At 39.4% G+C, this 17,280-nt stretch overlaps 1 protein-coding gene across 1 annotated transcript; it reads right to left on the minus strand.

Moving 5' to 3' along the window:
- Window positions 1-1,180: 1,180 nt before the first annotated feature.
- On the minus strand, window positions 1,181-17,243 carry LOC103459504 (fibulin-1). The gene is given in 22 exon segments (XM_081604318.1): window positions 1,181-3,255; window positions 3,337-3,459; window positions 3,555-3,697; window positions 5,253-5,376; window positions 5,639-5,761; window positions 5,909-6,028; window positions 6,105-6,230; window positions 6,359-6,481; window positions 8,099-8,242; window positions 8,325-8,413; window positions 8,415-8,430; window positions 10,362-10,454; window positions 10,897-11,022; window positions 11,130-11,276; window positions 11,279-11,335; window positions 11,338-11,460; window positions 11,541-11,753; window positions 11,863-11,994; window positions 12,568-12,627; window positions 13,186-13,333; window positions 13,440-13,487; window positions 17,214-17,243. Coding segments are annotated over 22 exon segments (2,448 nt in total). The 3' UTR covers window positions 1,181-3,115.
- Between the last annotated feature and the right edge of the window lie 37 nt (window positions 17,244-17,280).

Consider the following 17,280-nt stretch of genomic DNA (forward strand, 5'->3'; position numbering starts at 1 on the left):
CTTGCGTTGACTCGCCGCCTTCGAACTGTTATTAGTGACAGAAGTACCGCATTATCAAGCGCAAAACGAAATAAGGCTTTTAAAAATGCAGTTAACTAAAATTATGCCGTAATAAAAAGTATATTTATTTACACGTACATATAATAGAATAATGAAGCAGAAAATATTTAAAGCAACTATTTGTCTTACAAATCATTTTTAATGTTATGTATTTTTATTCAAGTGTCGTTATTGTTGTAGAAGTCAGTTTTCACTTTAACACAAAGGTTTTTTGTATGACATTTTCGTTATTTTAATTGTGGGTTTGAAAAATCAATAAAAAAATAAGACAAAACATCAATTTATTAGGTTTAAGCTTTGCATTTTCCTAGTAACAACTGAAATCAGTATTTGAAAGCTTCAATTTGCATTTTCTGAAGTTATCTTAGTTTTTTTAATTCAAATGTCTTAAATGATCCGAAACCCGTGATACTACAACACAAGAAATTCATAACGGGGCAAATAACTTTTTCATGTCACTTGTAGACGTAATTGATGGCATTTGGAATTGAAGGATGTGAAGCTCGACAAATAGCAACCCCGCAAGCACTTCAACGTGACACAGGTAAATCAGAACATTTAAATATGCACCGTCAAGTCTGCATGTGGAGCAAGCTCTTATTTTCATCAGTGAATGTACAATTCCCCCCCAACCAGCGTTGGAGCAAACCTTACAGCTGGAGCAACAAAATCACATGAAAATCACTTGTGACTTCCAAGAACTGCGGTACACTTCAGATCACAAATCCATGATGTTCCCTCCGTTTCTCCACACGGCCAAAAACAGCACAGCAGTGGCTTGAGGAAGCTTCGCGTTAAGTAGAGTTGATTACGGATGGTAAAAAGCTTCCACCTCAAGCAATTTGTCATTTTAAAGAAGTAGTATTTGAAGAAGCAAATTTTCCAGTTATAGAAATCCCATTATTTATACACTGGAGTGGAATAACTGGAAATACCCCCACAAACTGGAAGCAGGACAGCATGATGGGAGGAATCTGAGCAGTTGGATTACAGGAAAACGTTCTATTGGATTTTAGAACTGTAGGAAATCTCAGTCATGCCAACTAGTTGATGGATGGTTTAGTCTGTTGCAGAAGACAGTATTTATGAGGGGGGGAAAAAAAACATGAATGCAACAACACACTACTGAAGGTTTTTATTACTCACAGATGGTTTCACAATTTTTTTATTCTTGTACAAAACACAATTGCTTCAGTTAAATACAAGCACTTAAATAAAGAAGTCTGGCATCAGAAGAAGCAAGACCACAAAATACGGAGTGAATTTCCGGCCAAAACGTTGCAAACAAATAAAGCATGCTGCACACAAATAAAATATGTTTCACAAATTGTTCTGCCAAAAAAATATTGCAAACAAATAAAGCATGTTGCACACATATAAAACTTATCTCACAAACTGTCCTCGAGCACAAAACGAGCTCTTTTTGCATACAAAACGCTCTTAGCCAAATTTCTGCCAATAGTTATGTTATGCCTTTTACAGAACCTTGACAGCACAAGAGGGTGATATTGAGACAACTGAAATAGTGTGTACTCTATAATCCAGTACAATAGATTACTTTGTATGGGATAACAGTTTGCAAAGTATGTTTTATCTGCGTGCAATGTTTGAGGACAGTTTGTGTGCTTGATTTGCTTAATTTTTTTTGGCAGTAAAGTAATGCTATAACAAAAACAGGAAGTTAGCCAAAAAAAAACATTTTCACCAACAGTAAAGGTAACAAGCTTTAAACTGAAATACTTTTATGATGTAAAGAAGAAATTACTGGCAACCTTTTCAATTCATCTTTTCTGCTAATACTGCTCTGCAATATTTCAACACATCTGGCTGATAAATGAAAGCTTGTTATTTTGTTAGCATTTTGCTAACAGATGTAAGCTTTGCGTTGTATTAGCGTTGGTTGAACAGTTGAAAGCAAAACATTTTCCTAGCATTTAGAGAACATATGAAAGCTAAGTATTGTATTAGAATTTGGTTAACAAGTGAAAGGTTAGGGGTGTATTAGCATTTGGCTAATAAGATAAAACCTTATTGCGTTAGCACTTGAGAAACAAATGACAGCTAAGCTTTGTATTAGGGTTTTGCTACGATATGAAAGCTTAGCAAGGTATTAGTATACGTTTTGTATATGTATGTTAGCATACATACTGTTGGTGTATGTTACATATTACAATATGTATGTTAGCATATTGCTAACATACAAAACGTAGCACTGTATGGCTAAAAGATAAAAGCTTTAGCTAAGCATTTAATAAGAAATGAACATATACAGTAAACACATTTGCTTTAAAAATAAATTAAGTCCAAACCAATATCTGCATGAGAGATTGTGTTACCATGTGGTGAAAAAATGAAAGCATAGCATTGTATGAGCAAGTGTCTCTAGAAAGGTGTGACTACAGCTAGCTAAAAAAATACAATAATCAATCTGTGTGTGAGAAGACGGAGGAAAATTATCACTTTCATTGATTCCAAATTTCATATTTAACATCAACATCCTTCATGTTGCTCGCAAAGAATCACAGAAATACTCTAATTCACCTGGAATTTTTTTTTTTAAATATTCTGGTTTTTATATTTTTTCAAGTAACTTTAATAACATATCTGGGAGATTTATGGCTATTTGCATCTGATCATTTAGAATGACAAAAACTTTCACCTGTAAATCTGCAATTTCCTGTCAGGCATAGTATCATCTTTGCAAAAATAAAAATTAAAAAATGCAGTTTGCCTGAAACGTAAACCATGCTGTGCATACATACGACCTCACAGAGGCTGAAGACTGTGGAGCATAAAAATCTCTCCTTTCATGTTAGTAACCTGCACTGGTTACCATCGACACCTGTAACTGGATTCTGTTACAGGTGAATAACTGTAACTGACTTCAGTTATTCAGTTACAGTTATTCAGTTTGTGCGGAGGCAAACAACCTCCGCACAACTGAACTGAAATCTGCCACTATTTTCCTTGTCGATGTATATTTACATTAATTATGTCATGTTTTTTTTGTTTTTTTTCCCAGTAGAATTATCTAGAAAACATTTACATTCCCTTCTCAGAACCAGAACTCGGAGATGAAGACGTGGATGAGGACGATGTTTTGTTGAGAAACGACTCCTGACTGGACATACTTCATAGTCACCTCCAGAACGAGCTCCTTCGGGCCCAATACGGGCTTGATCTGGCGGATTACCCCTGAGGGAAAAAAACAGTAATTAGGACAACAACGTAAATGTGACTTTATAAAGCGAAATCCCGTGTCTCCTTACCGACAACCATGCGCAGCCTTTATCACATCAAAAGAGAGTAGCTCGTCGGTTGCTAAAATGTCAAACACATCCGGCTCGTCTGGGAGAAGATTTTGTTTAGCTTCTGCGGACGTCCGCAGCAACACAATCTCTGTTGGAACAAACGGGTTTAAAAAAATTTTTAAAAATAAAAATGGGGTCGCCTGATTGGCCAAAGACTAAAAGATTTTCTTCCGCCAGTCTCACCCTCCGGCTCCTTTAAGCGTTGCAAGGTCGGCAGAGACAGGGCCGTGGAGGTGATGATGCGGACGGGGTCGCGAGCGCAATTGCCGTCGTTTTCCTGGCACGCTTTGACGCAACGCACCACGGCGGAAGCGTTACCTTCGGATCTGAGAGACGAGGAAAGGTGAAGAAGCAGAGATGTCAGCGAGTTTGTGACAATAAAGGAGGAATACAAAAATTTTATTTTGAAGTGAATCCTGCAGAACCCTGATCCCAAATCCAAACATTCCGGGACGTTGTTTGCCAGACATGAGGTCAAAGTGACAGAGATGAATTTCTGCCACCAAAGTGAAACAGAAAACCTTAAGGTGTAGAATCTAATGATAAATGTGTGAGTTTATTCTATATTATTGAAACATCCGAATTACGTGACCCAGCCCACAAAAACAACTACGACAAGATGGTATGTCTGCTTACATTTATCCTGCTGACCAATGTAGGCAGTGGCCACTCGCTATCGTTCTCAGCGAATGAACCGATAGCCACCCAGCGCCAACACTGAAAAGCCCATTAATCATGCTAACTACAACACCGTTCCACCAATAATTGAGCCTCAGTGAATTGGCCGAGCCCCAGGTGCCCCAAAAGAAATGCCACGTTTATTTTTCTTGCCGTCCACTAAGACCGCGTTCCTCTTCGATGTTTTGGTAAGGCAGCTTGGATCGCTCGGTTTGGAAATTTTGGTTTTAGAAGTGACCACAGCAGAGGAAGTACAGGAGAACTGGTGAAAAGGAGACCAGAGAGACATTATTCTCTGTCAATTTTTTTGACTCCATGTACATAAAAAATAAACAGAAAAGAGGCTAACGATCTGCCTGGAAGTAGAGAGAAATAATATAAAGCTGAAAAACTGATACCGGACATGTAGTGCGGTACAGTGCGGTAATCTGGCTGTTCGTCAAAATCTTCAATATCCAGGTATTTGTAAATCAAAGTGTTCAATATAGAATATGGATTTGATAGTTTTCTAACACAGAACTAATTCTGATCGCTCAAACTCACAGCTATGAACAGCTTAAAAGTAAAAAATTAAGGTAGGTCTAATCTTAACAACAGAAATAGGTGAAAATGTGGAGCAGGTGGTTATCACTACTAGATCAAAACCAAACGAATAAGAGCCAAAACGTCAAATGTTGGGAAGTGGAGAGCTGCAGTCACTCTGCCCTCGTGTGGTGGTTGAGGGGTGTAGCAAAAATATATATATTTAAGACAAAGAACTTCAAATTTTACACATTTAAAATGCTTTAAAAAAATCTTAAGCTGCTTTAGAGATCAGTAATTAAAAGGTAGGCGAAACTGGATCTCCATCTGTTGTTCTAGATTAGCTAGCGATAGTGCTGCAGCACAGCTGGATAGAGCAGGACGTTAGAAAAGCAGAAGTTTAGAATGTGAAGGTTGCGTCACTTTTATTTAGGCAAGGAATCACTGTAGTGAGTGTATTGAGGTTTAATGCTCTAATATTAGTGATTGATAGCTACCGGGCTATAAGCGATGAATCAAAGACCTGCCAGTCGTCCGATCCTGGCAATGCTGTGAAAATCTAAAACAACGTCACTTGGAGACATTGGAAAAATGAACAGAACATAAGTTCAAGCTTTCTGTTTGTTGTGTGATGATCTCCGGCAAATATCTCCTGACTTTAGCAGCCTTCTGGTTTCTTACCTTTTTCCTGCTCGCCTGAAATTAGGAGGACACTCAATAAACAGACAGCGAAATCCTCCCTGGACGTTAAAGCAGGTCTCCTTGGCAGAACAAGAATGAGTTCCTGCAGCACATTCATCAATGTCTAAGGAAAGACAAAGATCAAAGACGCTTAATCAAAGTAAAACTCTTGGAACCCCATGCAGCACATAATGGTTAGTTCATATTACCGGCCATTACAGCAATTAATTTCAGTGATCCTCAAAATTGTTTAGAGTGAACCACGAGATTCCTGACTTACTGTTTTTTTTTCCTCCTGATATTCTGCTGTATTTCTAGTAGTTCTGGTCTAATAATATCTTTAAAATGCTTAATGAAGATGCTTTAAGATGTTTTTTCTCCCTGACCCTGACAAGTACATGCGTCGTACGAGTGTGTGTAACCGCTGCTGGGGCAGGTGCAGTTAAAATCACCAGGCGTGTTGACACATTGGTAAGAACATACGTTTGGCAGCGTGCATTCATCAATATCTGAGAGGATGTAGACGACAAAAAGAAAAAAAACAAACACAATGTTAGGACACCTGACACAATTCCCAAAATGAAACATCTTCTAGAGATGAACATAGCCAGCTTCGGTTCTCGAGAACGTCTTGCTCTGCTTTGCAGCAATTACACCTTCACACGTCATCCCGTCGACGTCATTCAGCTGGTAACCGCGGTGACAGTAGCACTGGTACGAGCCGTAGACGTTGGTGCACTCCTGGCTGCAGGGTTTGTCCTCACACTCGTTGATGTCTGTCGTCAAGCAGGCGGAAGTTCGGTAAAAGACCAAAAAAAAAATGACAAAGGTTTCTTTGAAAAATATGTTTACCTTGGCAGTCTCTGCCATCATAGGCCAGCTTAAAGCCGGTTGCGCAGCTACATCGGTACGACCCCTCTGTGTTCTCACACTTGTGGGCGCAGAGTCGGCCGGGATAATGGGTACACTCATTCATATCTGAACAGAACGGGGTGAGAAAAAGAACTTTAAAAGTATTATTCGACTTTAACGACAAATTCATAATTCTGTCACATGAAGAAGCTGTTAGTCCTCTAGCGAAATTAATCAAGTTCTTGGTTCTGTACCTTCGCACAGTTTGGTGACGCTGTTGAACATGTAGCCAGTTCTGCACTCGCAGCGGTACAGTCTTTCCAGGTTGACACACACATGCTTGGCACACTTAGTGCCAACCAGACACTCATTCACATCTGTATTGAAATAAATAACAAGAAAAACGAACATATTATTGAAAGTCAAGAGTTTTTCACCAATAAAAACTACAACAGAGAATGAATATCCTGAAGAACATCTTAAGCAACGACTGAGAACGGATGAGAATCAGTGATTCTAGGGCATTGTGATGGACCGAGTTAAAACCAAGAGGAGTCACAGGATATTAATTAGAAAAATAGGGTTTTTTATTTTAACCCAAAGATTATAAAATGACAAAAAGATGAACTGAGCTCATAAAAGAGGTCAAAGAAACAAAACTGAACTCAGGCAAAAATGTGAACAAACTGGCGGCACCAACAAACATAACTGACCTAACAAAGAAATGACACACAAGGGTTTATATACTGGCTGATCAGACCAATTAAGACACAATAGGGGCAACTAAACAGAATACAATTACAAACACAAAAACAAATAACAGTACAGCTAAGTTTGGCTAAACTAAAGACTCACAAAATGAAAATTCAAAATATTAAAGTTTAAATACTAATATTTACTTAAATACAAAACTTATCTAAACAAAGAAACTACAAATTTCCCCTGCCAGCATGAACTAGTGGTGTAGCCCAATCAGCATTTAAGTCTGCTGAGCCCTGGCCCCATCTTTTGTCTGGCCACTCCACGGCAGGTAAGTACCGGCAAAACACAAACAAAAGGTCAGTCTCAAGCAAACAAATTAAACTTAAGTTGATATAAATACACATGTTAACTAAATGTGCGCGCCAACATAAAGAACAAATGCATCCAAATCAACTAATAAATGTTTTACTGAAACTAAAATGTTGTGTTTAAATGAAAAAATAAATTGTGCATAAAAGAGTTACCGACTTCAGAGTGTGGCCATGGATTTGGCCATCACAGGCATATAGAAACTTTTTAGAAATAATGGCATCAGTAACTTTTTGAATCACCAAAAAATGTCGATAAAGAAATCTGGCTCCGAACATTTTAACTCAAAATATATATGACCAAATCCAGGATGAAATGGCTCACCAGACACAAAATCAGAAAAAAATCATAAGACCTAAAACATAAAGACAGAATATGGTTGTTTATATCACATAAAACTCCTGGATAAGCTCGGGCAGGACGATATGGACCTTGGATTTTATCGCATTATTTTGTGGTACTACTACGACAACAAATTATGGTTAAAAAAGAAACAAGCTTCATTTTTAGGTAACTGGTTGCCATGACATCATTAACACAAATACTGTTCTTGAAAACGATTCCCATTTTGGAAATTATCTTGTCCAGATACTTAAAAACAGAATCGTGATTTATATTACCAAACTGCACACAGTAACCGCATTTAATCATACTACTTCTGATATTTTTTGATACTCTCGTGGAACACACATGGAGAAAATAGTAAAAATATAATCTCAAAACAATACGAGTTCTGTCTTTTATCCAACATCATTACCTGACATTTATTGAGTCAATGATAAACCCAAATTTTTATGAGAAATTTTTCATTACTAAAGCCCACCCCTACTCTCAACCCTCAGATTATTTATAACGTCCACATAAATAAACATTCATAAGCAAAATAAAGACCTGAATGGGCAGCCGTGCATTTCTTAAACTACCTTTACACCGTGTGCCGTTCACGCTCAGATGAAACCCTCGTGGGCATGAGATCGCATTGGCGTGGCAGCTGTAGGAGCCCACCATGTTGACGCACGTCTGGCTGGGCTGGCACGGACTGGTGTGGGCAGAGCACTCATCAACATCTAGCAAAAAGAGAAAGTATTAAGAGAGCTGACCCTTAACCTGGGAGTTGCTTTTGCTTGGAGTGTTGAAAGCTCAACGTACCGGTGCAGCCGCCGGCAGCGTTCAGAGCGAAACCATCTCCGCACACCAGCTTTTGCTCGCAGCGGAACGAGCCGCCCGTGTTGACGCAAAGCGCACTCATCGATGTCTGACAGAGGGAAATAACTGTTACAAGGCCTTTCTCCTCTGCAGGGACGTCTGACTATTTCATTTTGGGGTAAAATGAGAGCAAAGTGTAACCCTAACCCTAAAACTCATTAACAAGCTGCTAAAATATGAATAAATAACTTTCTCTGCGTCCAATAACTACTTTTTAAAATCAAATATATTTGAAAATGTTTTCACATTGATGTCATTTGTCGGCTAACAGTAAAAAAAAAACAAAAAAAAAACACTACTTCTATCTTGAACTTTCACAAATTTTGCCTAGTTACAAAGGGATTTTGTTTGACAGATGAATACAAAGCAGAGCGGACCAAAATGATTAATAAGTTTTTGCTTTGGAGAAAAATGCATTTATATTGAACTCCCTCCACAATAAGACTAAACAAGTACTGTGTTTTCTGGAATATAAGTCACCAAAAAAAGTAGCAGGAGCTACCTTTGCCCTGGAGCAATTTATAGTCTGGAAAATCCAGTAGAACGAATGAAATCCAGTGCAATCAAATATAACAAGCAGCATCATAAAGGCCGAGTACAAATCTGGTAGGAACAACTGCAGCTGAAGGTTATTCTACAATGTTTTGACTCAGTCCTGCGCCATTCTGACTTTCATTTGTGAAAATTACTCCAATTGTTTTCCTTTATGCACAACTTTGCATCTCTTTAGTCACATAAAAGCGTCTTCACAGGTCTGACTAATAAATCAATCAAACAGCTGCAGCTGATCCAGAATGCTGCTGCTCGGGTTCTCACTAAAACCAGGAAGATAGAGCACATAACACCAGTTTTAAAGTCCCTACACTGGCTCCCTGTAGCTCAGAGAATAGACTTTAAAATACTGATGTTAGTTTATAAATCTCTGAACGGTTTAGCACCACAATACCTTAAAGATCTGTTATTGCTGTACCAACCGTCTAGACCCCTCAGATCTTCTGGTTCTGGTCTGCTCTGCATCCCCAGAACCAGAACCAGACGAGGAGAAGCAGCATTCAGTTTCTACGCACCACAGATTTGGAACAAACTTCCAGAAAACTGTAAAACAGCTGAAACACTGGGTGCCTTTAAATCTCAACTTAAAACCCACCTGTTTAGAGTTGCTTATGGCTAAATTAGGGTTAGAGTGCGGGTTTTGATGTCTTAAGAAAATAAAAAATAAAAATAAAAAACGATAAAAATTAAAATAAAATAAAAATAAAATAAAACCAGTTAAAGTCCGCGGGAGGGCAGACTCCTCTAACTATAAGTTAGTTAAATTCTGTGTGGGACGGCGGCGTCCTCTGGTAAGAAGTTAAACCCTGAGAATCCTAGGCACTGTCAGGTACAATAAAAGCAGTTAAAGTCCGCGGGAGGGCAGACTCCCCTAACTCTAAGTTAGTTAAATTCTGTGTGGGACAGCGGCGTCCCCTGCTAATGGACGGCGGAGTCCTCTATGAAATAGTTAAATTCCGCAAAGGAAAACCAGTTAAATTCCGCGGGAGGGCAGACTCCACTAACTATAAGTTAGTTAAATTCTGTGTGGGACGGCGGCGTCCCCTGCTAAAGGACGGCGGAGTCCTCTATGAAATAGTTAAATTCCGCAAAGGACGGCGGAGTCCTCTATAGTTAGTTAAATTCCGCAAAGGACAACGGGAGTTTGTTTTTTTATTTTTATTTTTTAAATTTCTCTCTTTCTCACTGTTTATTTCTGTTTTTATTTTAATTATGTAAAGCACTTTGAAATGCCTTGCTGCTGAAATGTGCTATACAAATAAAATTTGATTTGATTTGATTTGATTTGATAAAATCCCACTAAACCACACTGAAACACATGGTTGTAAAATGACAAAGTATGAAAAGAACACTTTCGATATCCTACATTTAAATACCAAAAGTGCATCTAAATGTGGGATAGAAATCTTTTGGGGGATTTTTTTCCACCTTAGCAAGAGCTGCCTGTGAGTTTATAGCCAGTGTTGAGGCAAACCTGACCTCTGGGGCAGTTGTGATGGCCGGTCAGACACTCGTTGATATCTGAAGGAGAGAAAAGAACACAGTAATGTAGCGCGTAGCTCAGCCACAAGATACTGAACACGGTGGGACAGTCAAAAATAAATTGTATTTAAAATACTTATTTCAGTCAGTCACATACTGTCTGAGTGAAAATGTTACTTTCATAAAGATTTATTCCTTCTACAAAGTCAAAACAAATAAATTCACATAAAAAAGTGCCAACCATTTGTTGAAAAGGCTTTTCTGCCGCCTACTTTATCTGGAAATATGTGTTCCAGTCTGAGGTGACCTCGTGCCTAATGTCAGATAAAGTAGAGGACATGTAATCCTGAGGGCCTGAGGGCCTTGACGTGAAAGTTGCTGTAGTAACAACTGTCGTGATAATATCATTTATAATCCCAAAAAGAAAAGAGGTGCATCGGCCATTTGAAATGTGAAACCAGTTGCGTCACAGAGAGCTTACCTTCGCAGGTCCTTCCGTCCGGAGCCAGCTTGAAGCCGGATATGCACCTGAACAGATTAAACCCCTCCGTGTTCTCTCATATGTGCCCGCAGAGTCGCCAGGAGTAATACTTGCACTCATTTACATCTGAAGAGCACAAAGCAACACAACAAATTCACCTCTCACATTTACTTGCCGTCGCGCGGCAAGTAAACGATTCCCCTCAGAGAAACGAGCGAAAACTGAGCGAAAACCTTCGCAGGCTTCGGTGACGTTGCTCAAGCGGTAGCCCGCTCTGCACTCGCAGCGGTACGACCCGTCCAGGTTCACGCAGGCGCGGCTGCCGCACACGTTGGCAACGAGACACTCGTCCACGTCTGGGGCGAAAGGGACAGGGAGGACGTGAACGGGCGGAAATTGAAAGAAAAGGCGGGTTTTAGGCGACTTAAACTCAGACCTCCGCGGTTGGACGGTGACCCTGCGGACAGACGACCGGATTCCCGAGGCAGACGTAAGAACCGACGGCGTTGACGCAACTTTGGCCGCGTCGGCACGGGTTGGTAAGGAGCATACACTCGTCGATGTCTGGTGGGAGAGGAATAGTTTGGGAGAAATCATCTTTAATCCACGAGCTGCTTTTAACTGAGAGCGAAAGCAAGACATACCGATGCATTTTCCGGAAGCGTCCAGAGTGAAACCGTCTCTGCACACAACCTTCAGGTCGCAGTAGAACGAGCCGGGTGTGTTGACGCAAGCGAAGCCCGCTCCACAGTTATGGCTCCCCACAGCGCACTCATCTATGTCTAAAAAAATATACATATATCGTATATAAAATATATAGAAATTGTGGTGTTCCAGACACAGAAAAGAATGAACCTCTAGATTTAAGATTGTTGCACACTTTTGGTACGATTATACTCCCTAGCGCAACAAGTCAGCGTCGGGCCGGAGGGCGGGGCCAATGACCGGGCCCCTCACGTCTATCACCTGAGCTGCTGGAAATTGTTGATTGCGTTTAAGATGACTTACCCTCACACTTCACTCCGTCCCTTTTCAGTCGGAAGCCGTCGTTGCAGATGCGTCTTCCGTTACCTACACACAGCTGAGAGCAGTTGAGCTCTGAAAACGGCAGAAATGTGTCAGGAGACACACACACACACTACTTTCACAATTCAGACCACAACGAGCAATTTTAATTTTTTTCCTTACAGTTTCCTAAAATGTTTATTATCTGATAACTGGCTTTTGGAATTAGGTATTGTTAGTATTCAGGGCAGACTTTCTGATTTCTGATCTTATCAAAAATTATGTTTTAAAATAATAATAAAAAATAAAAAAAGCAATTGTTGTAGTACCTAAAGGGCAACAGTTGGACTTTAAAAGAGCTGTGAATAGAAAAGCAAGAGCAACCGATTCAATCGACTCCTCCTCAACCCCCAACAACAATGAGAGGAACTGATAACGTCAGTTTCTTTGATTGCTTCAAACTGAAGCAAAGAAGGACTTTCATTTTGTTGGGTTTTTTTTTCTAAGATTGTGCTTAATTTAAAGATCTGGCGAGGACTGAGTGTCTTATTTTATACCTATACATGTGACTTTAAAATCTAAGAAATAGAATAGAACCATAAAGAGACTACAACTGCAACCAAAACAATAGCAGGAAAAAAATTTAATAAACTGAAGGTGTCAAACCTCTGCAGGTATTTGGTTCGTCTGGAGGCCTGGAGATCAACACTTTAAGCTCTTCTTGTCCTGAGACAAAAACATGAGTAAAATGAAGAAAAAAAAAGTCATATTGAATGTCAAAGGATATAGAGCGCACACTCATAATGAATGAGCGTTACCTTCGTTGACAAAATAGAAGGAATGAACAGCAAAAACAAAAAACTTACCAAGTAATTTTTTGTATTTTTGCATTTGAAATAATAAAAAATTCACTTACAAGTCACTTTTCAGCAACATATAGGAACATTTTAACTAAATCAATGAGAAAAATCTCGTTTCACCTGTAGCTAGCATGTTTTCATCAGTACTAAGGAATATTTTTACTTAAAACTTGCTCCTATATCTTGCTAAAAAGTTATTTGCAACTTAGTTTTGTCTTATTTCAAGTATACTAACGTATTTGCACTAGAAACTACACCAAAATGGATTTTATATTTTTGCAGTGTGACAGTGGATTGTGTTCAAACACCCACTGTTTGTTGATGTCGAAACCCTACTGTTGCACGGCCAGATGGTGACGTAAGATAATACCGATAAGCGGTGAATAATCAGCGCCTGAAGCACAAGATTGCTTTGACCTTTCACCTTTAGCAGACGGAGTGATGTCCTTGGGTTTCTGACAGCGGACTTTAGCCGCGTCAGAGCACTGCTTGTCCAGCTGCAGGTCCTGAAAGTCGCAGATGAATCCCATGCTGTCCGTTTTCAAACCCAGTGTGCAGCAGTCGCAGCATGACTAAGCAAGAGAAGGAAGTTCAAGAAAACAAAACGTGTGTTAAAGAAAACAAAGTGTGTGTTTTCCAACATGCTGCTTGTGTTGGGAGGCGTGGAGGAGAGCACACCTGTGAAATTTGCGTTTCCCAGTTGGATCCTGTGAAGAGGGGCCGGCGCTCGCAGACCCCTCAGGGCTATCACCCTTCCTGGAGCTGCCATGATTAAAACACGGCCGATAATAAGTGTGAGATAACCTGAAACCAGCAACAATAACACAGCGCCGTTCAAAAGTATTCATAACACTTTCTTCTTTGCGTGTTGTCACATTGTCGACTGTTTTGATGGGATTTTTAAGTGAAACGACTAACTTTGTCAAGCTGGTGGAAGCCCGTTTCCACCAGCTGAAAGAAAAAAAATCGATTTAAACATGTCATCTCTGAAATTTGAGAAACAAAACCATAATTTCTACTTCCAAAGTGACTTTTAGTCATAATTGTCATAAGTCTGGCTTTTAAAGTTATAATTTTGACCTCAATATGGTTGAAATTGGTCTAAATTATTAGATTGTTATTATTTCGACAATTTATATCACAATAATTCGACACCGTGTCATAATTATTTTAAAGGTGAAATTACGACGATAAACGTGTCGGCAGGGGCGGATCGAGAAAAATATTTATGGGGTGGCAAGAGGGTGGCAGCATGTGTGTGTGTATATATATACAGGGGTGAAAGTAGTTTTTAATTCTTGGGGGTAATATGACAAAGAAATATATATACATACATATTACTTCTATGTGCTTTGGAGTTTCTGTGCTGATTATTTTTTTGCAAAGTGATAAAAGCTGGTAGCTCTTGAATTGCTACAAAATAAAGCTGTATTTCTCTCAGTCCACTAGCTGCAATGTTGACACCTTGAGATGCCATGAGACCTAAATCCTGAAAATCATGGCTTGGAGTGATCCCAGTTTTCCATGTCTGGCATATAACCATGCATTTATCTTTTAAACTGGTTATATTGATCCTGTGTCCATACAGAGGGATAATCAATAGCCCAGCATCATGACCTGTTTGTTCTGAGGATCCTGCAGCTTCCACTTCTCTTCCTAACATGGCGCCTCCTCACCCTGACTCTCATACTGACAGGAGGAACCACAGAGCTCGGTTAAGTTAAAGCTCATCTTCTGAAGTTGGGATATTTTTCCTCCAACAGGTTCCAGAGGAATCACCTCAAACCAGATGTTGGACTGGATTTTATTTCAATGTCATTTGTGAATGTTAGAGCCTCATTTTCAATAGTGGAGCTATAAAGGTTGAAAAAGGTTATTATTTTGGAGAAAATCTTAACATCAATATTTCCACTAAATAGGAGGCAAAAAATAAAACAGTAGTTTGATAAAGGAAAAGCCTCTCAGTCTCTGAGCCCGACAGCACCAAACTATTCTTTTATATTAGATAATTTAATTCCACATAATTATCGCAGTAGAAGCCATTTGTTTGTTAAATACTTAATGAAACATATTTACTGTGTTTGATGTTTGTTGTAAATGACTTGTACTCACAAAGAACGAGGTAATTAGTCCAAGTTTGTCGTTTATTGAACGTTAAGAAACTATGTTCAACTATGTAAAGGTCAAAGGTAAGCAAAGGTAAAACAACCCGAACAGGTGATCAACTCTAAACCACTCGCACCCTTTTACTCTCTCTCTCTCTCTGTCACGGCAACCTCCTGCGCTCCACAAGCCGACCAGAGATTACGTTAAAATATATAAAATTTAGTCCGTTACAGTATTAGGTTTGCAAGCTTGATACTTATTTTGCGATCATTAATAAACCTCTCATGAACACAGAGGTGGTTGATTAGTTAATTTTAAACTCTGCTAGTTATTTTGGTAATGGAACCGAAGCGCACAGAATTGTGCAACACCTTGTTGAAACAATAATTACTGAGATTATTATTTTTGTTGTGTCATTAATTTGAACACGTTTTGTTGACTTTGTTGTTGTTCTTTAATAAAGTTACGAATGTTTTAAGCGAGTCAGAGGAGGACGTGCTGCTCTCAGCCTCCTGGCTGCGTTCAGTTTGTCACCTAAAGCCGAGATCAACTCAAAACCTTCCGCGATCGACGTGTTGCAGCCCTGCTCTAGCAAAGCACGAAAAATTCAGAAACAATATGAAATGGGGAAAAAAGTTATTTACTAACTGATTAAGTTGTGCTTTTAGATTGTTCTTGAAAAACTAATCAGTCACGGCTGATTAGTGGGTGAACTCACGGCTGCACTGTGAACCCATTGATGTTTTACAGCCGCTCCTCTCTTGCAGGTAGTGCGTATCCCCGCTGAATCTTTTAGGGGTAGGCAGTACCCTGCCGTACCCCCTTACTTTCACCCCTGTCTCACTCTCACGTTTAGCTTACACAGACCTAACATTGGACTTAATTTACTTGATTCACTTGTTGCAAAATGTTTTAACTTGCATTCATGTAGCACTGAGGATTAAATATAATTTCTTAATGTAGTATAGTAAATTATTTTTATGTCTTTCATACTCCTGCTTATTGATATGCATTACTGGATTGGACAGTGCCTATTAGTCACTATGTGATTCATTGAGTTATGTCCAGAAAACCATTTTATCCCAATGCAGGACGAGCAGAAATCTGTCACAAAAATATTTGTAGCGCCATCATTTGTACTTTGTTTCTGTTAGTTCTGTCAAGATGCAAGAAGGATCAAATTCATCTTATATTGGTCAGTCGTTTTGTTTTAATATGCTGTAGGAGCCATAGTTTGATGTTTAGTTCAGTTTTTTGTCGCTTGTTGAACTTTTAGGAATTGCAGCGGGTGCAGACGGTGCGCCACAATAAAGGTACAATAAAGCTGATAAACAGGCGAAGAACCAAACACCACTTCTATTCTGGCTTTTCTCGCTGTGTGTGTGTCGGCTTTACGCGGACCCGTTGCCATGGCAACCGGCAGACAACAGCTCACCGAGCAGACAGAGCAGAGATTACCGATCAGGGGAATCAACACCAAAAAACTAAAAATGTCCCCCACAAAAAAGAAGCAGAAACACCAAAACATAACATTCAGTCTGTTACATTATTCCGTCAGGTTTGATGTCTATATTGTCATTATTAATAAGTTTTCTCCCGACTACCGCGGTGGTTGATTAGCTGATTTAAACAGCCGCTCTACTGATGTGACCTGATGTGCTAACGTAACCAAAACACACCGAACTGCGCAGCACATGTTAAGGTTATCAAAGTCAATAGAAGGTTAGCAACAGTTAGGCTAGTATAACTGACCCACTGCTCACTTGTTCAATGTTTTCTTTAAGGTAAAACTTTTTGCTCACCTGTTAAATCTGAAGCCCTTGTCATCCAATTCATAGGGTTGAATTAAACGCTAAATATTGCGTCCATTTTTCAGATTCGTTGTGTGACTGTGGTATTTTCTGACCACCCATAATGTTGACTCAATGGACACCAATGGTGCATGTGTGGCGCACGATAAGTCAGGTAATGTCCAGTCCAGTAATATATCCATCAATGCTGCTGCCTCGCGCTGTCCTTCTCTCGCACTTCCCGCCACTCAGCAGTAGGTGTCAGGTTACGTTGTGTTGCATTCAATGTTGTCGGAAAAAAGAGATTAGTGCGCTTAATGTCCGATTTCCCATAAGTATTTGGGGTGGCAACAGGAGTGGCAAGGCTCTCATTTGGGGTGGCAACTGCCACCCCAGTAGATCCGCCCCTGTGTGTCGGAACGATAACGTATTTTAAAACATGTAATGAAATTGCTAATGGTGTTTTCTATGTATTTTTACACAGATTTCACCAACAACACAATACCGTCATCATTTCCTTGTGAACAGGTAAATTAAAAAAAAAAGCTTCGTTTACCTCTTTTGCTATAAATGTGTAATGCTCCATTCCCGCAACATATTCCACATCTCTTCATAATTATTGT

Source organism: Poecilia reticulata, chromosome 23, assembly GCF_904066995.2.
Source record: "Poecilia reticulata chromosome 23, P_reticulata-male-v2, whole genome shotgun sequence".
Classification (NCBI taxonomy): domain Eukaryota; kingdom Metazoa; phylum Chordata; class Actinopteri; order Cyprinodontiformes; family Poeciliidae; genus Poecilia; species Poecilia reticulata.